The sequence below is a fragment of the Schistocerca gregaria genome, chromosome 6 (assembly GCF_023897955.1).
Source record: "Schistocerca gregaria isolate iqSchGreg1 chromosome 6, iqSchGreg1.2, whole genome shotgun sequence".
In the NCBI taxonomy this organism is placed as follows: Eukaryota; Metazoa; Arthropoda; class Insecta; order Orthoptera; family Acrididae; genus Schistocerca; species Schistocerca gregaria.
Window position 1 is genome coordinate 247466988 of NC_064925.1, and position 25926 is coordinate 247492913.

At 41.1% G+C, this 25926-nt stretch overlaps 1 protein-coding gene across 2 annotated transcripts in view; it reads right to left on the minus strand.

The window, feature by feature from the left end:
• LOC126278566 (adhesion G-protein coupled receptor D1-like) overlaps window positions 1-25926 on the minus strand; it is a 159291-nt gene that overhangs the window by 83125 nt on the left and 50240 nt on the right. For both annotated transcript variants that reach the window (XM_049978767.1, XM_049978768.1), the window contains exon 2: window positions 17304-17383. In XM_049978767.1, the coding sequence (XP_049834724.1) occupies window positions 17304-17338 (35 nt within the window). In that variant the 5' untranslated portion in view covers window positions 17339-17383. The remainder of the gene's footprint in view (window positions 1-17303; window positions 17384-25926) is intronic.

Below are 25926 nucleotides of genomic sequence, written 5' to 3' on the forward strand. Positions count from 1 at the left end.
TATTTCCTACACTAAGAAACAGTATTTTGTGTCATGTGATGCAGGTAGTGTAACTGGGTTCGTGAAGTGTTCACATGCATGTCACCCTCCCAAAGTAATGAAGCAGATCCTCACGTATTCTTTGTTGCACTATCGACTGCAACGTATATTCCAGTACACCAACCATATCGGTGGTGTCTTTCCAACCCTTTCATCTGTAGGAACGCTGTTGATTATAACATACTGCTGGACACGAGCCCTTTACAGTACTTGTTTGAGTGAGTCTTGGTGGAATGCAGCACTTTCCGGAAGTGCTGACTAAAAATACCAGCTGTCTATTCTCGAATATGATTGGCTGGAAGAATCATTTACTATAGCCGAGGAGAATCGAGGCACCTAGCTGATTTGAGTGTGGATATACCGTAATTCTTTTGGATACTGTACACACACAAATGAAAATTACGTTGCTTGTCTGAAATGTGTTTTTGTTGGTGTGTGAAGTTACTGTGGTCAGTGTTCTGTCATGTGTAAAGAAAATGATGTGGGTGGGACTATGTCCCTTCATAAGGTAGGGGCAGATTTAATGTGAAAAACTGAAATTTCAGTACATTGATAGCCATAAGGAGGATATACATTTACATAGGAAATCACGAGAACGTATTTCCGGTACTTGGCCAATTGATAAATGTCGCCAGATTGGTGGTGCAATTGCAATATTTAATTGGAATTACACTGTAAATATATGGCTGGTTTCCTAGGGCGACTCTACTTGGTATCTGGCCATTGTGTCCGAGCGGTTCTAGGCGTTTCAGTCTGGAACCGCGCTACCACTACGGGCACAGGTTCGAATCCTGCCTCGGGCGTGGATGTGTATGATGTCCTTATGTTAGTTAGGTTTATTTATTTCTAAATTCTAAGGGACTGATGACCTCACATGTTAAGTCCCATAGTGCTCAGAGCCACTTGAACCATTTTTTTCTACTTGGTATGGGCGCACGTGGCAGAGATAGCCTGTGGCTGGAACGAATGGACATTTTTGACTTAAGGCGTGAGCCATCACTGAGCCTCCCGAACTAGGGAATTTTTGTAGGCGGAGCTTAAGGTTAACATTGAGACCCTGATTGGTCAGATGGAAAGACAGCCAGATAGTTTTTTTTAAACCAACTTCGGTAAATTGTAGTAAGGAGAGACTTGCATCCGACATGGCGAGGTGAGCGGAGCTGTGCTGCCCGCCGCTGCCCTGACGCTGCCTAAACACCGACAAGGTAATGAACGCACGCGATGCCGCATTTTTGAGCGCATAAGGTTTCACTCAGAACTGCAGAAGTCTCATCTGTTACACCCCTTTTTTGCGTAATACTAGTGTCGATCGTTAATTAAAACTCACGTTGTTCACATTTGCCACTTGAAGAACAGATCTGAAACGCGATGATTTTTCTTTTATATAGTTATTGAGAAACCACATCAGCCACTGTAATTGACGACAAGTTAGATAAGTAATTAAAGATAATTGAGGGTCACTGTAGACCATTTTGATAGTTTTCTCTTTTGTGAACTTAATTTAAACCTAGATTATACACTCTTGGAAATTGAAATAAGAACACTGTGAATTCATTGTCCCAGGAAGGGGAAACTTTATTGACACATTCCTGGGTTCAGATACATCACATAATCACACTGACAGAAACACAGGCACATAGACACAGGCAACAGAGCATGCACAATGTCGGCACTAGTACAGTGTATATCCACCTTTCGCAGCAATGCAGGCTGCTATTTTCCCATGGAGACGATCGTAGAGATGCTGGATGTAGTCCTGTGGAATGGCTTGCCATGCCATTTCCACCTGGCGCCTCAGTTGGACCAGCGTTCGTGCTGGACGTGCAGACCGCGTGAGACGACGCTTCATTCAGTCCCAAACATGCTCAATGGGGGACAGATCCGGAGATCTTGCTGGCCAGGGTAGTTGACTTACACCTTCTAGAGCACGTTGGGTGGCACGGGATACATGCGGACGTGCATTGTCCTGTTGGAACAGCCAGTTCCCTTGCCGGTCTAGGAATGGTAGAACGATGGGTTCGATGACGGTTTGGATGTACCGTGCACTATTCAGTGTCCCCTCGACGATCACCAGAGGTGTACGGCCAGTGTAGGAGATCGCTCCCCACACCATGATGCTGGGTGTTGGCCCTGTGTGCCTCGGTCGTATGCAGTCCTGATTGTGGCGCTCACCTGCACGGCGCCAAACATGCATGCGACCATCATTGGCACCAAGGCAGAAGCGACTCTCATCGCTGAAGACGACACGTCTCCATTCGTCCCTCCATTTACGCCTGTCGCGACACCACTGGAGGCGGGCTGCACGATGTTGGGGCGTGAGCGGAAGACGGCCTAACGGTGTGCGGGACCGTAGCCCAGCTTCATGGAGACGGTTGCGAATGGTCCTCGCCGATACCCCAGGAGCAACAGTGTCCCTGATTTGCTGGGAAGTAGCGGTGCGGTCCCCTACGGCACTGGGTAGGATCCTACGGTCTTGGCGTGCATCCGTGTGTCGCTGCGGTCCGGTCCCAGGTCGACGGACACGTGCACCTTCCGCCGACCACTGGCGACAACATCGATGTTCTGTGGAGACCTCACGCCCCACGTGTTGAGCAATTCGGCGGTACGTCCACCCGGCCTCCCGCATGCCCACTATACGCCCTCGCTCAAAGTCCGTCAACTGCACATACGGTTTACGTCCACGCTGTTGCGGCATGCTACCAGTGTTAAAGACTGCGATGGAGCTCCGTATGCCACGGCAAACTGGCTGACACTGACAGCGGCGGTGCACGAATGCTGCGCAGCTAGCGCCATTCGACGGCCAGCACCGCGGTTCCTGGTGTGTCCGCTGTGCCGTGCGTGTGATCATTGCTTGTACAGCCCTCTCGCAGTGTCCGGAGCAAGTATGGTGGGTCTGAAACACCGGTGTCAATGTGTTCTTTTTCCCATTTCCAGGAGTGTAGATGTCAAATGGCATATGTCACCCTTCGATCCATTGCACAACTTGGAAACCCACTCAGGGAATATTCGTTCACATATTTGTTGAACGCAGTTGGTTTTTACCATCCTGTATTGAAACATTTCCTTTTATCAGTAGTGCAATTTATAAACAATGTTTTGTGAGTAGAATAAAATTTCCAATAGTAAACGTAACTGCTTTTTCGGCGTTATTTTACCAGCTAACTAAAAATAGGAAAGCCTTGAACCCCTCCACTAAATTTAGTTAGTAGTAAGATTCTTTTACAGAGAGTGCAGTGGAGCTGACGCTGAGATCTTTAAGTATTTGGTTATATCATCGCTAGTCTCACTGAACTCTTCTGAATTCTACATGTCATGTGTGGTCTGGCGTCTCCTTACCAGCAACAGGTCCCAGGTTCAAACTAGTCAATTCCCTAAAAAACACGCCCAGAGCGTCGTTGCGCGAAAGTGGTAGGGAGACACGATATTGAACAAACAGACACCACCATGAATGTTTAGAAAATGGCGACCCTGCCAGGATGGTAAAATACCATAATTGAAGGTCGACCACATGCCTAACAAGGTCAGAAAAATATCCTCCTAAAAAATTGTCGTAGTAAAAATTTATATTTCTAAAGTTATACATGGTCGAAGACAGTAGCTGCAGCGATAGATAGTAAAAGTATTAAATAGAAATGAGTCTGTTAGAGACAATAGCATAATTAAGTTACGAATTTTAATATTGTTAGAATTAAGTTTTCTCTCCAATACAAGCGCACAGGTGGCGGATACGTCGTTGACAAGTTGGTTCTGACCCAACAAGTAAGTGAATGGTTTGTCAAATCGTGTGAACAAAAAGTTTATGAAACGCGTGAGATCGTATGAGAGCATGTTGACGCGAAGAAGTGCGCGTGAATTGCTTTTAAAACAGAAAACAAGGGATTCGGAAAGATTAGCAATGGCAGATCGAGACCTTGACCGAATGGAGGTAGAGACCCAGCATGAAAATGGACAGAGAATAGAGGACAGTACAAGAGACGATGCAGTATCGCGGGAAATAGGACATATAACGCACCATAACGAGGATAATGTACGCCAAGGCACAGGAAATCTAAGTCAGCGTACGACAGAGGAGCAGGAAAGTAGTGAGACAGTCGATGAGGATTCTAACTTGCGTCTTGAATACGTAGAACCCATAGTACAAGTAATCAGAGCTCCCTCACCACAGAGTGCAAAGAATGCGAGAAGAAACGTGCCACAGCACAGTTCAATGCAATCGGTTGCGAACCAACACTTGGGCGAAAACACAGAGCGTAGGACGTCGGAAGAAAACGCAATAGGACCCACCAATCTGGAAGAATTATTACAACAAATTACGGAAACCAAATTCAAATTCAGAATGCAGAAACCACGAGACAAATGCGTGAGATTAAAGAACAAAACAAAAAAAATTCAGTTACACCTAAGTCATATTGAAGACGAGGCAAAAGAATCTCGAAAAGTGATAGGAAACTTAATAACAGGTCACAATCAATTGAGTACAGACATTGACAAGGTACAAGCGGACGTGCAAACATTGTGTAATGACATTCAGGACGAGATCAAAACATTAAGTAACAACACCCACGGAGAAGTCAAGAAACTAGAGAAACAGATAAACGAAATTACTAGACAAGCAGCAGGTACAGCGCGTGAAATTGTTGAAAACAGTGTGTTACACAAACGTATCACAAAAGCAGCGCTGAAAAGATATGATAACCGCATAGCCAAAATAGAAGCGCAAACGAAGCGACAATTTCAGAAATTGCGAACAGAGTTGTTGCAAACCATTGAAGAGCGTAGTGAACAGGATCGAACAAGCACTGAGTCTGCAACCACATCCGTATCTGTAACAGCAGAACCACAAATGTATGTTTCAAGACAGTTTGGATCGTGCAATGAAGCGGCAAGGTTAGCCAGACAAGATACCGAACCAACACGTGACAATGGAAAGCCAGGTCGCGAAGAGTACAGTGCAATGAATTCAGCTACACGTTCACAACCGATGGAAGAAAATTATTGCGTACCACTCCAACGGTACTACGCAAGGGTAGGCGAAAGTTACAGTGGACAATATCCAATGGATCTACCACAACCGGAAAGAACGACGGGAGAAATGATCAGAAACAAAAGTGGCGAAGAATCGCGAATTTCATATGGAACCATGACGAAGTACGACAACGATCATTTCCTCACAGTCAGAAAATTTCAACACTTTCGAGAAGGAAACTCATTACATCCACGAACTTTTATTGATCAATTCCGAATAGGATTACCAGAACACTGGACACTAGAACACAAATTAGACTTTATATGTGCACACATGTCAGGAACAGTCGCAGCAACCATGCAGAATGTTGCAGCGACATGCCGATAGTACGAAGATTTCAGAGAGAAGTTTCTCTCACAATATTGGTCCAGCGAAGCACAGAACAGAGTGAAGTACGAATTATTGCAGAACCCGTATTTTGAAAATTCAGGAGAGGAGAGTCCCGTGAAATTTTTCGAATTAATGGCAAACAAAAATCAATGCTTAGATGTACCATACAGTGACGGAGAGTTGATTAAATTATGCACGATGAAGCTACCATTGAAATACCAGCAATCATTAGTAGGTCGCGGAGGGAACGACGTCGAAGCATTTAAAGGTATTCTAAGAGAACTAGAGTTCATGTTTTCGGAAGATGATGCAAGAAAAAGACGAAGCGCACGTGAAAACGAAAGCAAAAAGCAGTGGAATCCACAAGACATAGTACGAAGAAACAATTACGAACCACGTGATAACTTCGCACCAAGAAACCAGAATAGATTTCAACAAAGAACCGGTTATGGATTTAGAAGAGAATATGGCAATAACTATAATTCACCCAGGAACGGCAACAACTATTATAGAGAGAATAGCGACAACCGGAACAGGTACTGGAGAACCAATAGACCGACAATTTATCAACAAAGAAACCACTATCAACAAGCTGAACAAGAAAAGCGAATACAGATAGAAGAGGTTGAGGTAAGACCACCAAAACCCGATAAACGTTCGGATTGACAACTAAGCGCCCATGCCAAAGAGAATGACGCAGCGACCCAGGACAATTGCAGCACCTTGAACAGAGAAGTAAAAATCTTATCACGAGAAGAGAAGAAGGAAGGAACAAATCCGCAGGGACCCGATGAAAACGAAGACAAGAAAATAACATTATCGTGTTGGGACGAAATTAATTGGGAGAATACTGACGAGGAGGATGAATTACCAGAGGCATGCACAACGAATGTAGGAAGAAAGGACGAAGCAATGAGTATTGCAGAGCTATTTGAGATGGAAACCAGGGAAAGCGAATTCAATGAGGATAATGCGCAGTCGACAGAAGTTGAAAATAAGTTACAAGTGGGCACACAACCCACGTATATAATGAAGGAAGTTATGAAGCGATAATTAGAGCATTTAGATGCGATTATGTGAAAGTAGCGACGAAGAAGGAGAAGATAGACGAGGATGAGGAAAAAGTAGAGGATGTAGAAGAAAGCGTAAATGAAGGAAGAAATAGAGAAGAGGAAATAAAAGAGAGAGAAGTAGCAGTCGAAGCTTATCCTACAGAAAGTTCGAATTCACGAGGAAAATTCCTAAAAAGACTCATGCATGATTCAGTGGAGGATTCGTTGATGCAAGAAGAAGAAGAAGAGAACCAACCCTTTCAAATTCAACAAATTGTGAAGGCCATGGTAAAGCATATACCAGTCAATATTGTAATTGATAGCGGAAGTGAACTGTCTGCGATCTCAGAAAATTTATTCATGCAGTGTAACGCCAATGAGGAATTGCCAGTTCTGAAAACACGTAAGATTAAAGCAAGAGGTCCTATTAGAAACAATGCTGCGGAAGTTACGAGACAAACATGGTTAACCCTTTCGTGCCAAGGTCAAAAGATCGAAGCCAACTTCCTGATTATACCTAAACTAAATGTAGATTTGATTATAGGTGCAGATTTTTTAAATGAGAGACGAGCGATAATAGATATGGGGAAAGGTAGCGTAACATTCGGGAATGTCACACTTCTCTTTGAGCAAAAGCTAAAATTAGAAGAGATACCAGTTATAAACAAACAATTAAGAATGACGCGAGATAAAGAGGATGAAGAATTAGAATGGTATACACCAAAGAAGGAATCGCCTCAACTCATGTTAGAAGTCCATAAAGAAATCGACGAAAAATTACAAGAAGTTCAAGGTATTTCGGAACACAGTAAAAGAGAATTAGAGGATATTTTACGAGGTAAAGCAGAGGTATTTTTACCTAAGACTGGCAGTATCAAACACTTTCAGTACAAGTTTGAAGTAAAACAGCACAAACCATTTAGAGTGCCATCCTATACAATCCCATTAAGCTACAGCAATAAAGTATTCCAGGAGATATCTACAATGTTAGATGACGATATTATTGAACCAGCTACCTCCACATATAACAGCCCGCTCCATATTGTACAAAAACGAGATGGCAGCATCAGGTTAGTGCTTGATTCCAGACAGATCAACACAATCGTAATCACTGAGACAGATCGCCCAGAAAAATTAGAGGAATTGATACAAAACTTCCACGGTGCTAAGATATTTTCATCAATTGATTTACGGAGTAGTTTCTGGCAAATAGAATTGGCCCCAGAATGTAGAAAATTTACAGCATTTATCGTATTCGGTAGATGTTACCAGTTTAAACGATTGCCATTTGGTTTAAACATATCATCATCAGCGTTTATTAGGGGATTTAATACTATACTCAGTCCTGAAATTTTACAAAAAATTACTTGTTATGTTGATGATGTGATTATAGCAGAACCCTCTTGGGAACATCACAACGACACGTTAAATCAGTTTTACAGATCATGAAAGAGCATGGGGTCACAGTAAATATAACAAAATCCAAATTTGGGAGGTGAGAGGTCAAATTTCTAAGACACATAATTTCCGAGAAAGGGGTAATACCCGACCCAGAAAAACTAACGGCAATCAAAGAATTCTGTACTCCGTATAATAAGAAAACTCTCAGAGGATTTCTAAGTCTCACCGGATTCTATAAAAAATTTATTTGGATCGACTCTGTGCACTGACTGGAAAAAACACGCCATGGGTATGGGATCAACAAGCCAATGAAGAATTTTTAAAAGTGAAAAACGCACTAACAACAGCACCGATTTTAGCACATCCTGATCTAACACAAAAATTTTGTATGGCCACTGATAGCGCTAAAACAGGTTTAGGAGTTGTTTTATTCCAAGAATACGAACAGGCAGGGCTAAGATCATATAGGACAATTGCCTTTGCCAGTCGGGTACTCACAAAAAGCGAGAAAAACTATTCAGTCACGGAGCTGGAAGCATTGGCCATTGTATGGGGCTTCCAACGTTTTCGATACTTCCTATTCGGAAGAAAAACAAAAGTATATACTGACCACAAAGCATTAGAATTTCTTTTATCCTCCAAACTAACTCATGGGGGGTTAGCCAGATGGATGTTAATACTAAAAGAGTTTGACTTCACTATTACACACATACTAGGACCAGCGAATATATTAGCAGATGCTTTATCACGATGTCCATAGGGTGCATCCAATAACATAGGTTTGGAAGCAGCGGAAGACCAGTTTACTATGTACTATATGAAACAAGTACCTTTCGAAAACTACATTACGACAGCATTGAAAAACATAGGCAAAGAACAGGACAAAGATCCCGAAATACTAGGAATCAAACACAAGTGGAGAAGTAAGGATTTTCCAGACATTCGACAGCACTATCTCGTAAAAAAACAATGTTTTACTTTTTAGACTAAATGTTGAAACGAATGAATGGTTAATTTATATCCCAGATGAACTAATTAATAAGTACATATGGTAAACACATTTAAGTAATGGCCACTTTGGACCAAAGAAATGCTTTTTAAAAATAAAACAAACAAGCCATTTTCCTAATATGGAAAGACGAATTAGAACAGTATTAGTCCAATGCAAAATAAGTATGAGGGCTAAACACGTCCCTTTCCAAACCAAACCATCTATGTTTCCAATAACCCCTAAAAGATTAAAACAAATACACTCCTGGAAATGGAAAAAAGAACACATTGATACCGGTGTGTCAGACCCACCATACTTGCTCCGGACACTGCCAGAGGGCTGTACAAGCAATGATCACACGCATGGCACAGCGGACACACCAGGAACCGCGGTGCTGGCCGTCGAATGGCGCTAGCTGCGCAGCATTCGTGCACCGCCGCTGTCAGTGTCAGCCAGTTTGCCGTGGCATACGGAGCTCCATCACAGTCTTTAACACTGGTAGCATGCCGCGACACCGTGGACGTGAACCGTATGTGCAGTTGACGGACTTTGAGCGAGGGCGTATAGTGGGCATGCGGGAGGCCAGGTGGACGTACTGCCGAATTGCTCAACAGGTGGGGCGTGAGGTCTCCACAGAACATCGATGTTGTCGCCAGTGGTCGGCGGAAGGTGCACGTGCCCGTCGACCTGGGACCGGACCGCAGCGACGCACGGATGCACGCCAAGACCGTAGGATCCTACGCAGTGCCGTAGGGCACCGCACCGCCACTTCCCAGCAAATTAGGGACACTGTTGCTCCTGGGGTATCGGCGAGGACCATTCGCAACCGTCTTCATGAAGCTGGGCTACGGTCCCGCACACCGTTAGGCCGTCTTCCGCTCACGCCCCAACATCGTGCAGCCCGCTCCAGTGTTGTCGCGACAGGCGTGAATGGAGGGACGAGTGGAGACGTGTCGTCTTCAGCGATGAGAGTCGCTTCTGCCTTGGTGCCAATGATGGTCGCATGCATGTTTGGCGCCGTGCAGGTGAGCGCCACAATCAGGACTGCATACGACCGAGGCACACAGGGCCAACACCCGGCATCATGGTGTGGGGAGTGATCTCCTACACTGGCCGTACACCTCTGGTGATCGTCGAGGGGACACTGAATAGTGCACGGTACATCCAAACCGTCATCGAACCCATCGTTCTACCATTCTTGGACCGGCAAGGGAACTTGCTGTTCCAACAGGACAATGCACGTCCGCATGTATCCCGTGCCACCCAACGTGCTCTAGAAGGTGTAAGTCAACTACCCTGGCCAGCAAGATCTCCGGATCTGTCCCCCATTGAGCATGTTTGGGACTGGATGAAGCGTCGTCTCACGCAGTCTGCACGTCCAGCACGAACGCTGGTCCAATTGAGGTGCCAGGTGGAAATGGCAAGGCAAGCCGTTCAACAGGACTACATCCAGCATCTCTACGATCGTCTCCGTGGGAGAATAGCAGCCTGCATTGCTGCGAAAGGTTGATACACAGTGTACTAGTGCCGACATTGTGCATGCTCTGTTGCCTGTGTCTATGTGCCTGTGGTTCTGTCAGTGTGATCATGTGATGTATCTGACCCCAGCAATGTGTCAATAAAGTTTCCCCTTCCTGGGACAATGAATTTACAGTGTTCTTATTTCAATTTCCAGGAGTGTAGGTGCAACAGATTTGATGGGGCCCCTCCCACGCACAAAAAATGGATATATTTTCATATTTGTCGTTTTGGAACTTACTTCTAAATATGTTAACTTAACACCATTAAAACGAGCAACAGGTCTTGCAATAAGTAAAGCCTTTAGACAAAATTTTCTCAGACAAGTAGGTCGAGTAGAACGAATAATTTCTGATAATGGCCCACAATACAAATCAGTGCAATGGCAGAACACGTTAAAACAACACAAAATAAAACCCATCTACATATCTATGTACAAACCTAGCGTAAATCCAGCAGAACGATCTATGAAGGACATAGGCACTTTATGCTGATTATATGCAGGCAAAAGACACAACACTTGGGATATATACCTTAAAGATTTTCAAGAAGTAATAAATGAAATGTCACATAGCACTACACTACTACCTCCAGTTACTGTACTTAAAAATATTGAACCCCCAAACATAACCAGAGAAAATGTTAGATTTCCTATTGTACCACGTAGACAGCACAAACAAATCATAGCAACAGCACTCTCCAACATCAGAAAGGCAGCCATTAAAAGAAAAGAAAGAGGAGATAGAACAGCAATTAAAAGAACATTCTCAGTAGGCCAGAAAGTATTTGTAAAAACACACCATCTCTCCAGCAAACAGAAACACAAAATACTTAAGTTTTACGCTGCATACAAAGGACCTGTCATAATTAGCTGAATTGCTCATGATAATGCTGTGGAACTAATGAACCCAAAAACAGGCAAAACCTTAGGACTTCACCTTGTGAGCCATATAAAAAAGTTTGAAGATTAATTTTATTACTGGTAAATAATCAGCACAATATTTCAAGATTATGTTGCAGATAAGATCGTCAGGAGAAAAAAAGAATGAAGCGAGAGGAAGGTGGGAAAGAAAGTAGTTTCAATAATAACACCAAGAGTACCATAGATTAAGGTGAAGGGATAAAGCGTAGATAGTCTAACAGCATGAAATACTAAAATTCCATACACCACGACACAACACAAAAATAAAAAAACGAATTTGAGGATTCTTGAGTAGACGTTAAGAGTCCAAATATCTTAGAATTGTAACATGGAAAGGGCGCCGAAATTTGTAAAGCTTTTTAAGAAGGCGTAAAACAAGTAGGTACTAGATATATGTTAGATGATTATAAGCAAAACTTTTTGTAAGAACCATTGTAAAAACTCCATCAAGGAAGAGATGCACCGACCCACAAGTTGCAACGCGAGATGTATCAAGAAAGAAAAGGACGTAATTAGTAAGACACGATTCCTACAAGCGAAAGAAGGGAAGGACAGAGACACCAACAGAGGGCCCTTGTAGAGCAGTAAATCAGCCCGCTAGGGGGAACCCTGCTGAGTCTCGATGGGACCGCGTTGGGACGGCGAACGCCGGAAGGGTCTCCGAGCCCTGAATGAACGGAGCGAGCAAAAAAACGGCCCGACGAGAAATATTTCCATATCCTGCCCAGAGAAGAACCAAGAAGCAAGTAAGAAGCAGAGAAAAAGCAGGAAGAACAGAAGTTGAAGATTCGCAAGATTGAGACCAAGAAAGAAGATGGGTGAAGAATAGACGACATACCTTCCCAAATCTCTATCCTATTGTAAACTAGTCGTCTGTGAGGTATTACAACGAAAAACGACCGCATTCAGCGACACATAACGATGACTTTCACGCACACAAAGCCACTAAACCACGAGATTCTGCACTCACAGCTCCCTTCCATTATGGTACCTCCACAGCCGGCCGCGGTGGTCTCGCGGTTCTAGGCACGCAGTCCGGAACCGTGCGACTGCTAAGGTCGCAGGTTCGAATCCTGCCTCGGGCATGGATGTGTGTGATGTCCTTAGGTTAGTTAGGTTTAAGTAGTTCTAAGTTCTAGGGGACTGATGACCACAGCAGTTGAGTCCCATAGTGCTCAGAGCCATTTGAACCATTTGAACCTCCACAACAGCAACACACACTTGCAAAGCCAACAAGGAACGACGAACGAAGCTGTACATGAAATACTTGCCCACATCCATCTCGCTCCAGTCCATCACCTTTGTGCAAAACCATTCGCCAACCTCATGCTTAAACATTCGTAAGATTGTGTGAATGTGTGAAATCAAATTATGTGATGTAGGAATTGTGCAAAAGAAAAGTGGGAAAAAAAACTAAATAAGTTAAGCACACCAGACAGCTAATAAACTATAAAATAACAGTCGTTGAATATGGACTTAAGTAAACAATAGACTATCGATAAAAATAAGTCATTAGTTCTCAAATGGACAGTATATGAAGAAACAATATGCCACTTATTTTCTCCTCATAAATATAAAAGAATAAATATATATTACTTATTTTCTCCTTATAAAAACAAAGAATAAAAAATTATCTTGTTGGATGTTTTCCTTTTTTAACATTTGTACCATTTGTTAGCATAGAATCTTGATACTTGTGTTTGTATATTTCTTTGTCAAAGCAATTCTTGGAAATAATTCTTACTTGTTAGTGTAACAATGTTGAAATGAGTGTCTAGAAACAAAAACATTTTACTTGTACATGATATTTAGAAAATGTGTTAGGAATAGATTTTACTTAATTACTATATTTATAAAAACAATATTTCTAAGAAAATCGATGTGAAAGACTCCTCACTTTCAATAACAAACTTCTTAAAAAACAAACTACACACTTAAATAAGGAAAGACAATAATTAAAAATTAATAATAGCATAAAAATATTCCTCTCTTGTCATTTTCAATTATAATGTGGAAGAATATAAAAATATAAATTAGTAATACAAACTAGCATAGAAAAGAATAACGTGGCTGAACAGTAGGCAACAAAATTTAGACATCGGAATAATTTTTGACTGACTTACACAACGATTCAATCATTGCCTAACTTCAGTGCAAAAATTAAGTTCGAAGGGTGGTGATATGTAAGGTGTCAGGCAAATCCAACACCTTCAATGGAAACCCTGACATGATAAGCAAATCCAGTAGTATGTGGTGGTGGTTGTTGGGATGTTTAAGGGGGACTAAATAGCTAATGTCATCCGTCCCCCACAGTAGTATGTCACATAGCTTCGAATAAATCATGACATTAAATTAACCAAAGTAATACGAGTGACGAGTGAGCAAATGGAATACCACAGACTAACACAAGAACACCTAAATGCATGTCGTACCTTCCCACCGTGAGACCGACGCAGTTCCGAGGGGAGAAACGAGAACAGAAGCTGAGAGCAGAGCTGTGTTAAGCTAGAAGGCCCTACGATAAGGGACGGACTGGACACCCACGTCGGCAGCCTACCTCTAAAACTACCACGCGCACGTTTTAGCGTGAGACTTTTTCACGTCTCTGTTACGTCAAGGACCACCCCCCAGCCCATGTTAAAAGCTGGATCCCTCCAGAAAAACAGTATAGATCTTACCATAACACAAAAAGGGCCACTACCACCCGCAAGTTTTAGCATGAGCCTTTTCGCATGGCTGTTACATTAGGACCATCCCCCAGCCCATGTTAAAAGATAGAGCCCTCCAGAAGAACAGTATAGATCTTACGATAACGCTAAAAGGACCACACCAGCTGCAGGTTTTAGCGTGAGACTGTTTCGCGTCTCTGTTACGTTGCAAACTTTAAAAACATGAACGCACGTGATGCCGCATTTTTGAGCGCATAAGGCTTCACTCAGAACTGCGGAAGTCTCATCTGTTACACCCCCTTTTTGCGTAATACTAGTGTCGATCGTTAATTAAAACTCATGTTGTTCACATTTGCCACTTGAAGAACAGATCTGAAACGCGATGATTTTTCTTTTATATAGTTATTGAGAAGCCACATCAGCCACTGTAATTGATGACAAGTTAGATAAGTAATTAAAGATAATTGAGGGTCACTGTAGACCATTTTGATAGTTTTCTCTTTTGTGAAACTTAATTTAAACCTAGATTATACATGTGAAATGGCATATGTCACCCTTCGATCCATTGTAGAACTTGGAAACCCACTCAGGGAATATTCGTTCACATATTTGTTGAACGCAGTTGGTTTTTACCATCCTGTATTGAAACATTTCCTTTTATCAGTAGTGCAATTTATAAACAATGTTTTGTGAGTAGAATAAAATTTCCAATGGTAAACGTAACTGCTTTTTCGGCGTTATTTTACCAGCTAACTAAAAATAGGAAAGCCTTGAACCCCTTCCACTAAATTTAGTTAGTAGTAAGATTCTTTTACAGAGAGTGCAGTGGAGCTGACGCTGAGATCATTAAGTATTTGGTTATATCATCGCTAGTCTCACTGAACTCTTCTGAATTCTACATGTCATGTGTGGTCTGGCGTCTCCTTACCAGCAACAGGTCCCAGGTTCAAACTAGTCAATTCCCTAAAAAACACGCTCAGAGCGTCGTTGCGCGAAAGTGTTAGGGAGATACGATATAGAACAAACAGACACCACCATGAATGTTTAGAAAAGTGGACTGTCCATGAGCTGTTGGCTGTGCTTCTCAGTACATCCCAGTGGACTCTATCCTGCGGCAAAAGGATGGAGTGGTATTCCTTCCTCTATAGCATAGACTACTTATTTTTCTGTCCAGTTTCCAGGTGGGGAGTTCATGGGGAAAGTGGGGGGTTGGAGCCTTTCCCCAGAGGGGTAAGAATGGCTCTGAACTGAACAAGTGTCCCTTTTCCAAGTGCAGTAGAGAGAAGGAGGGGAAAGGGATGATGAGCATTTCGCATAAGGACTGATTATCCCCAGGCAGTCATAAATCAACCCTCAAGGGACCATGAAATATTCAGCAGAATTGTAGGTTAAGGGGAGGGGGGCTGGTTACACCGAAAAACCATGTAGCAGAATAATAGTTCAAAGTCATAAATCAATCAACTGTCACATTTAATTAATTTGCATATCAATTTGATATCAAAAGTGGGGCAGAAACGCCTTTGTAATACTGCTATTGATGGCCTTTGAAATCCATACATTTTGTTCACCACAGATGAAGACCATGAAGCAGACCAAAGAAAAGAAGAGACTTGATTCATGAAGCCTTGCTGCAGATTGGTTGGTGGCAGAAATCAGGAAACAGAATCCAGTGGAACACAATCCTTGTAGCTGAGCACAGCCATCTGGGCCTGATCACATAAGGTAAAGTAAGTCATGTCAAAAGAAGTTATTCCTACAGATGTAAGAAAGCTGGAATCATGTATTTGTCTCTCCAAGGAAATAACCTCTTATTTGCTTACAAATATGAGTCGCTATGGTCATATATTATGAGTTTGAATGTCGCAGCAGGTGGTCCATAGTATCGGCAGTTACTGAAATACCGTCTAACACAGCCAAAAAATATATCAATACCACTAACTGCAAAACTCAATAACTGGTTACCTTGACCTGTAAGTTATTCTTTATAATCTATAATGTTTAGTGGTTCAGAGTTTTATCCCATATGTAAAATGGTAAAATCATCTTATAAGTCTAAGACTGTAATGTTCCTGGAGTCTCACACATTGTTCTTAGTCACTACAGTCACTAAGGAACCATCTTCATAGTTTTTCTTGAAACCAAGTGGAAAATCATTCTGCATTTTCGGGATCAATAGTGAGCAAATAGACCGAGCTGACAAAAGTCGTCATGGGATGCCTCCTAATTTCGCGTCGGACCTCCTTTTTCCCAGCATTGTGTAGCGACTCAACATGGCATGCACTCAACAAGTCGTCGGAAGTCCCCTACAGAAATCCTGAGCCGTGCTGCCTCTACAGGCGTCCATAATTGCGAAACTGTTGCCGAATCAGGATTTTCTGCACAAGCTGACCTCTCGATTACGTCTCATAAATTCTCGATGGGCTTTGTGTCGTACAATGTGGGTGGTCAAACAACTCTCTTGAACTGTCCGAAATGTTCTTCAAACAAGTACTGACAGTGAGTATTGTAATTCACAAAAATTCCGTCATTGATGGGCAACATGAAATTCATGAATGGCTGCAAATGGTCTTCAAGTAGCGAAACATAAACATTTCCAGTCAATTATCAGTTCAGTTGGACCAGAAGACTCAGTCTGTTCCATGGAAACACAGCCCCACCAATAAGGAGCCATCACAAGCTTTCACAGTGCCTTATTGACAACTTGGGTCCAAGGCTTCTTGGGCTCTGCGCCACACTCGAACCCCACCATCAGCTTTTACCAAGTGAAATTGGGACTCATCTGACCAGGGCAGGGTTTTCCAGTCATCTAGGATGCCACTGATATGGCCACGATTCCAGGAGAGCCGCTGAGAGCGATGTCGTGCTGTTAGCAAAGGCACGCGCATCAGTTCGTCACACGCCCCACATTCATTCCTGTAGTTACTTCACACAGGGCAAAACGCCGCTGGTCTTGGGCGTTAAGAGTAGGCCGTTGGCCACTCCGTTGTCAGTGTTGACAGACAATGCGTGAAATTTGGTAGTCTCGGCGCACTTTGTATCTCAGAACATTCAATTCCCTAGCGATATCCGAAATGGAATGTCCTATACATCTAGCTCCAAGTGCCATTGTGTGTTTGGACTCTGTTAATTCCCGTCATGCAGCAATAATAACGTCGGAAAACTTTCCACACGATTCACCTGAGTACAAATGACAGCTCTGCCGATGCACTGCCCTTTTATATCTTGTGTACACGATACTGCCGCTATCTGTATATGTGCCTATCGCTATCCCATAATTTTAGTCGCCTCACTGTAACCAGTTAATTTAATTTGTCATGTAAGTGATGAAGTATATTTTTAATTACAATTTACTTACTGCTTCGTGTAGTACATGTTCTGGAAGCACCTCATGAGTAGAGAGACATGGCAAGTTGTAGCCCTTGCCTAGCGCCACTCCTGCAATCATAAAATTAGATTGGTTTATGTAGAAGACTGATTCCAAAGATCTTTCATACTGGTCAGTCAGCAAAGAATAAGCACTAATCTCAGACAGAAGTAGTTGATGATCTTTCTTTTCTTAGCCTAGTTTTCGGTCTATTGTAAATATTAATATACACAAAATATATAGTTTATGGTAGGCATGATAATAAAATGAGTGGAAAGCAAAAAATATCCATCTCCAGTGGTTAAAGTTATTGCTTGATGGAACAAAAGATGATTTAGCGATATTTATTTTTCATACATTTATGGAACTAAATGTCTGTTTCTTGAAACTACAGATATATCCTTGACATTCTACTGAATAATTAACCTTATCTGCATAATATAATTTCAGAGATTTTCCTAGGGTGTTTTTGTGTATTTTGTGATGACTAACTGGGTTCAAAATTTCATTATGGTACACTATTTTTCTGAAACTGGCCACTTGTCTTCTGTTGCTAGCATGGTTTTTGCTCATGGCCTTCACTTGCAACACACTACAAAGACATCTAGAATAGTCATCAAAACACTGGGTCTGTTCGGGCAGCAAATCTCTGATAGTTCCTGTCAGTTTGCAGACTAATTCTCCTATGTATGTGCAGCCCACAACAACTGTAACTGTTTCGGGTGTTTGTGATGCCTGTACACCGTTATTGTCCCGTGTCATGTGGCACACTGTGAATCATTTTAACTCTTCACTAGTGCCTCTTACATGGAAGTATTAGCCCTTAGGATGGACAGATATAATAAATGTAATTTTGTACCCAACTGGTCTGTCCCTTAGACCGGTATTACACTATCAAATTTCTTTGTCAATATCTTTGTCAAAAATCTTTGTCAAAGATATTTGATGGTGTAATAGGGAACTTTGTCATATGTCGTCCAATATTTGATCAAATCTAGGACCTCGCTGTAGATTTGATCAAAGAAGTCGCTTGTCTTCTGTTTACTGCAATGTGACATGTTACCACATGGAGCTCTAGCATCGCTGCAGCATTCTGTGGTCTGTAGTGTTTTTATAAACATTCCAGTACAATACAATTGGTGTGTGCCAACAACTACAAAATTAATAGAGATATATGAATCTGATGAGGCGCTTTACAACTCCTGTATCGAGGAATCGGAGTGTTACAGTGAGCCTGTCTTCTGCAGATGTAGCAGTTCTTAAGTGAATATTGTGCTTTGTGATATGAGGATACACTTCACTGAGCACATACAGAAATGTATGCTCATCCATTCTTAAGTAATTGATGTACGACTTTACATCCTCCACTACGGTTGGCAACACTGCGCCGACGCGGACTCTTCGAGTATTTGCTGCACTAAATAATTATAAAAAGCGTTGTTATTAATCTATTTTTAAACGTCTACAGGTGTTATAAATATAAGTTTTGTTGAATTAGTGGAAGTGTTAGTGAAGTATAAAATAAGATTAAACGGTGTAAGAAGCGTATTTTTCTTCTCGTGCCTGTAGCACGAATCCTAGGCCTAATTTCACGCGCATGAATCGTAAGTAAGCAGTGAATTAAACTTATAGGTAAACGTTTCCAGTTGGTATAAATATATTATAAGTGTTGTTACATTGGTGGAAGTGTTGGTGAAGTGTTAAATAAGATTAAAAGGGGCAAGAAGTTTATTTTCCTTCTCGCGCCTATAGCACAGACTTTAGGCTTAATTTCACGCGTGCGTATCGTAAGTAAACAGTAACTTAAACTTATATGTAATCTCCAGTGTTTTTTTTTTCATTACGCTTTCAACTTATTTATATCTGCCTGAATAGTTTCTAGGATCCTTTGTTTACGTATTAGCCAGTACTTAAATCAGTTTATACGATTTCTGTTTTTTGCCATGAGTGAGAAGTGTGTGACATGCCGTAGGATCGTTAGTTCCGGGGTATGGTGTGATGGGTGTTGTAGTTTCTTTCATTGGGGCGAATGTAGTGGCGTGGGAAATGGGGACATAAATGAGGCTCACCAGTGGTATTGTAGAATCTGCAGTAGAGATAGGAAAATACTGGAACAGGAAGGGAAAATTGCAGCTCTTCAAGCTGACCTAGACAAGGCAAGGGAGGATCTGGACAGGTTAAAGAGGAAGAAGGGTGAACAGAGGTGGGAAGTGGCAACAGGTAATAGGGGGAACAGGCAAAGGAGAGCATCAGACAGCTTTGTGATAAATCTTGAAAATAGATTTGACCTGTTGCCTCAGTCAGAATCAGATGAGCCTCATGTAGCTGAAGCTGTAGAAAGGGCACAACAAGCTTTCAAGGACTTGAAAAAGATAGGGAAATTTGTAAAGAGAAAGAAAGTTCTGTTGTTAGGTAGCTCCCATGGTAGAGGTGTTGGCCAACTACTGCAGGAAAATCTAGGTCCAGAGTACCAGGTCACAAACTTTTTCAAGCCTAGTGCAGATCTGGATCAGGTAACAGAGGATATAGGTTCTCTATGGAAGGATTTCACGAAGGAGGATGCCGTGGTTATAGTGGGTGGTCCGGGTAACAGCATTGACAGAGACTCTGAATATTCCTTAGAGAGTGACCTGGTGAAGATAGCATCAACAACGAAGCATACGAGTGTGGGATTTGTGTCTGTGTTGAGACGCCATGATCGGCCTCATTTGAACTCTTCTGTAGGGAGGGTGAACTTGGAGTTGGATTGGCTGCTTAGGACGGATATAGGGTCCCACATTGGTTTGATTCCTGTGGATGCTATTGATAGGAGGGACTACACTAGGCATGGCCTTCACCTCAATAGGAAAGGGAAGGGAAAACTGTCTGGCTTGATTGCAGAAAACTTAAGGGGGGACACTGTCACAAGTGGTAAAATACCAGTGCTCACAGGTGTCAGAGGGATGCCTTTTTTAGGATAGGGAAGAGGGATAGAAAACGAGTTTTAAGAGAGAGTGGCAGACAGACTCAGTTTGAGAAAATAGACGAACAGAAGTCAGATTTTAGCATACAACCTCCATTTAAACGATGTTTAACAGAAAGTAATCAGAAACTGCCAGTTCTTCTTCACCAAAGCAGTTATAATCGCATTAGTATGCAGTATCAGTTATCTTTATTACACAAGAACATTCCAGGACTTAGAAATAAAGTTGATGAACTACTCATTTGTATCGATGAAATAAATTCATCTAACGAAATTGACATAATCTGCCTCTCTGAACATCAAGTGACCACTGGTATAGATATGTTAGACATTTCAGGATTCAAGCTAACTTCCTATTTCTGCAGAGTAGATATGGAGGGAGGAGGAGTTGCCACATTTATTAAAAACAGCCATAAATTCAAGAACATTGACATCAATAAATTCTGTTTAGAGCAGCATCTAGAAGCATGTGCAACAGAAGTAGAGTTCCATAACAGATCCTATATAATAGGAACTATTTACCGAGCACCTGCAGGAAATTATAATCAATTCATAAATCATCTAGAAGCTCTTTTGGGTTATTTAACAGTAAGAAACAAAGAAATTTTGATTGCTGGTGACATTAATACAGATTTTCTAATTCAATCTCCCAGTAAACATTTACTGCAGTTAGTAATATTGTCTTTCAATCTAACTCACACTGTAAACTTTCCAACTAGGATCACTAAATCCTCAAGGACAGCCATTGATAACATTTTTATAGACAAATCAAAGGAACAAAATCATATCATAAAACCTGTAATAAATGGACTATCAGATCATGACATGCAGCTCCTTGTTTTAGATGTAAATTCTAAGCAGATTATCAAGAGTGCTAAATCTGAGTACAGGAGAGTATTCAATCAACCAAAAGTTGAGTGTTTTAGAAAACTGCTCAAAGATATGAACTGGAAAGATGTTTATAGTGCTCATGACATGAATGAAAAATATAACACATTCATGAACAATGTCAGTACCATGTTTGAAAACTGTTTTCCTCTAAAAGTTACTCAAATTAAACAGAAGTCTATAATAAAACCATGGATCACACAAGGAATAAAGATTTCCTGTAAGACAAAAAGGAAAATGTATCTGTCGATCAAGAATAGCTCCAATGCTGCTGATTTAGCTAAATACAAGGAATACTGTAAAATATTAAAAAAAGTAATTCAGGCATCTAAACAAATACACTACGAGAAGAAGATAGCAATGTCAGGGAACAAAATAAAAACAATATGGGATATAGTGAAAGAGGAGACTGGTAGAAGCAGAAAGGAACAGGAGCAAATAGCACTAAGGGTAGATGACACATTAGTAACCGATGGGCATAGTGTGGCAAATCTATTTAACAAGTACTTTATGTCCATTACTGATAGAATGGGATTGTCAGGATCAGTAAATAATGCCCTTGAATATCTGAAACTAGCCTTTACAAATAGCTTTAGGAACATGAATATGTCACTCACATCACCAAAAGAAATAACTTCCATAATAAAATCTTTGAAAACAAAGCATTCTAGTGGTTACGATGAAATATCAACAAAGTTAATTAAGGCATGTTCTTGTGAGTTTAGTACAATTCTAAGTTACTTGTGTAACCAGTCAATTATAACTGGGACATTTCCTGACTGGCTGAAATATGCAGATGTTAAGCCTCTATTCAAGAAAGGGGATAAAGAGATGCCATCAAACTACAGACCGATTTCACTTTTGCCAGCATTCTCAAAAATTTTAGAAAAAGTAATCCACAGGCAGCTCCTCAACCATCTGACCACAAATAACATATTATCAAGAACACAGTTTGGATTTCTGAAGGGTTCTGATATCGAAAAGGCTATTTACACCTACATTGAAAATGTACTTAATTCATTAAATAACAAGTTACAAGCAGCAGGTATTTTCTGTGATTTGTCAAAGGCATTCGATTGTGTAAACCACAACATCCTTTTAAATAAATTAGAATTCTATGGTGTCATGGGCAGTGCTGCAAAATGGTTCAAGTCATACCTCGCTAACCGGAAACAAAGGGTGTCAGTGCAAGGGACTAGTGAATTAAGTCATTAGTCATCATCAGAATGGGAAGAAATTACATGTGGTGTTCCACAAGGATCCATCTTAGAGCCATTGCTTTTTCATGTGTACATTAATGATCTCTCATCAGTTACACTGCCAGAAGTAGAGTTCGTTTTGTTTGCAGATGACACAAGTATTGCAATAAATAGTATGTTGAGTGTAGTTCTAGAAAGATCTGCTAATGTTATTTTCATGGATATTAATAAATGGTTTAAAGCCAACTCACTGACATTAAACTTTGAAAAGACTCACTATATGCAATTCAGAACCTGTAAGCGGTTTCCACCCAGCATATGCATAAAGTACGAAGAAGGGCAGATAGAAGAGGTTGACAGTCTTAAATTCCTGGGATTACAACTTGATAATAAATTCAGTTGGGATGAGCACGCCACGGAACTGCAGAAAGACCTTAACAAATCTGTATTTGCAATTCGAGTGCTAGCAGACATAAGCGACATAAAAGTGAAAAAGCTTGCATACTTTGCCTACTTTCATTCCATAATGTCATATGGTATAATATTTTGGGGTAACTCTTCAAGTCAAACAAAAGTTGTCAGAGTCCAAAAGCGTGTAATACGTATTATTTGTGGAGCAAACTCATGGACGTCTTGTAGAAACCTCTTCAAAGAACTGGGTATACTAACTACTGCCTCTCAGTATATTTACTCCTTAATGAAATTGGTCCTAAATAATATATCTCTTTTTCCAACAAACAGGTCAGTCCTTACATACATTACCAGGAACAAAAATGATCTGCACAAGGACTTAAAAGCACTTACTTTAGTTCAAAAAGGGGTCCACAACTCAGGAACCCTCATCTTCAATAATTTGCCAGCAAACCTAAAAAATTTAGTTACAAATAGAGATCAGTTTAAAAGGAGCCTGAAAGACTTACTAGTGGCCAACTCCTTCTACTCCATTGACGAATTTTTTAATAGAAACAAATGATGTGTTGTATATATTTATACTATTAGTATTGCTATTTCAGCTTAAAAAAATTTAAAAAAAGGTGCCATGTTCCACATCCACGAGGATCTGCTCAACACGGATCTATGGAACGAAAACTAATCAAATCTAATCTAATCTATAAGCACACGTAACAAGTTTTGTTGAATGCTTTTATCATGTCGTCATAAAACCTACGGCTTCACCCAGGTATGTTTCCTTTTTTTCCCCGCTTCTCTTCCGCATGTGCACACAGTGCAATTGTGGTACATGCAACTGCTGCGGTTAATAACAAGTTTTTGATGTCTGCCATCGTGAACTTTGACGAAAAATATGATGGCAGTGTAATACCCATTCTAGCGCTACGTCAAAGATCTTCATCAAATATATTTGACGGAATACTTGATCACATCTTTAATCAAATCTTTGACAAAGAAATTTGATAGTGTAATGCCGGCCTTAGCTGAGTGGTGCGCACATCTAACTGCCATGCAGCTGGCCTGGGTTCATCCCTGGCTGGATTGGAGGTATTCAACCACTTGGGGTAGGGGTGTTGTGTTGTCCTCATTATCATTTCATCATCATCGACACACAAGTCGCCCATGTGGCGTCAACTGAAAACTCAGCGGCCAAAGTTCCCCATGTTGTTTTTTTTTTCTCACAACATTCAGTGTTCCATGCAATAAGTCAACTGTATCCAGCCTTCAGCTTCTTTGTGTTCAAAATATTGATGAGACAGTTGAAATGAGAATTGTCAGATTTTCAACTTTTGCTGTGTCCATAGTAGTACAAATTAACTGTCAGTCTGATTATTGAGTACTTTTATCTACATGAAACAGTATTTTGTACAGCTGTAGTTTGAAATTGCTTGACAGACTACGAGATTTAGAAAGCTAATAGAGACTGAAATAATATTGCTTTCAGACTTGGATCCTCGGTTTGATCTCTAACCCACTCAATATGCGTTCTGTGAAGATCACCCCCAGGTATTTATAATCTTTCAACTTTCTGCGTTTCCCACAATTTTTCGTTAAAGTTATTGAGTGACAATATGGGTTGTGTGGACCACCTACTTTCATAAGCTGTACACAGATGACCACCCTGTTCAGGGACTTAGCCGTAAAGGAGCATTTTCTTGGTGTGGTTACCAAAAAGGCAAAAGAATGTGGTCAAATATACCATCATAAGCACTCTCTTCCTGAACCTGTTATGAATGAAATAAAACCAAGTTTTAGAGACCTGAGTGACCCTGACTTGTTTAGTAAATGTCATCATGGGGGGACTCAGAATACAAATGAAAATTGCAGCCATTGCATATGGCAAATGTTACCCAAGAATGTTTTTGTAGGGCTAAATACATTAAAAGCTGGTGTACTAGATGCAGTGATATGTTTCAATTATGGAGTGATAGGAAGGTTGGAAGTCCTGAGAAATTTAGGCATAAAATGTGGCTCTAATATGGAAGATCAATTGCTTGTGTGTGACAGACTACTGATGTATGAAGCTGAAAGATTCGCTATTCAAGTTACCAAAGAAGCAAGAAGTGCTAAAAGGAATCCCAAGAGGAAGCTTGAAGATGGAGAAATGCTGCAGGATGAAGACTATGCTTCAAGAATGTTCTGAGCCACAGTTTAAGTGGACTCGTATCTTCATTCACAACTTCCCGCAAATTGTATTTTTTCAGAATTCAGGTACAAATATTTCCTAAAGTTTATAAAGCATTGCTCTAATTTTTTTCTGTATCTTGCAATAGTCCATACTTATAGTAGACCTAAGCTTTATCACAGAATCAACTAAATTATAGAAAAAGTAACATTTTATTTGGAAAAACAAATTATAAAAATTAAAATGTAAGCTGGCCGCTGTGACCGAGCGGTTCTAGCCGCTTCAGTCCAGAACCGCGCTGCTGCTACAGTCGCATGTTCGAATCCTGCCTCGGACATGGATGTGTGTGATGTCCTTCGGTTAGTTAGCTTTAAGTAGTTCTAAGTCTAGGGGACTGATGACCACAGATGTTAAGTACCATGGTGCTTAGAGCCATTTGAACCATCTTTTGAAAATGTAAGATGTGATATTTTTTATCCTTGTAATATACATAATACATGGATTTAAATAGGTCTAGCACCTCAGCCATTATATTATGCAGATCTGGTAAAAATGTAGTCCTCTTCATATGAATAACATTGGATTAAATGGTACCTCACTTTGAGCAAGCATTCACGAAACAAACTGCAACAATTTCTTTGTAATTTTTAATATTCCTAAGCAGGTTCAAAGATATTCAAAATAGTTCTAATTTGTTTAGGAAATGTGCCGCATTAGCCAATGCAGGAGAGACGCTCAGTAGCTCGGTGCGGGCTTTTGTTAAAGTTTCGAGAACATACCTTCACCGAAGAGTCAAGCAGTATATTACTCCCTCCTACGTATATCTCGCGGAGAGACCATGAGGATAAAATCAGAGAGATTAGAGCCCACACAGAAGCATACCGACAATCCTTCTTTCCACGTACAATACGAGACTGGAATAGAAGGGAGAGCCGATAGAGGTACTCAGGGTACCCTCCGCCACACACCGTCAGTTGCGGAGTATGGATG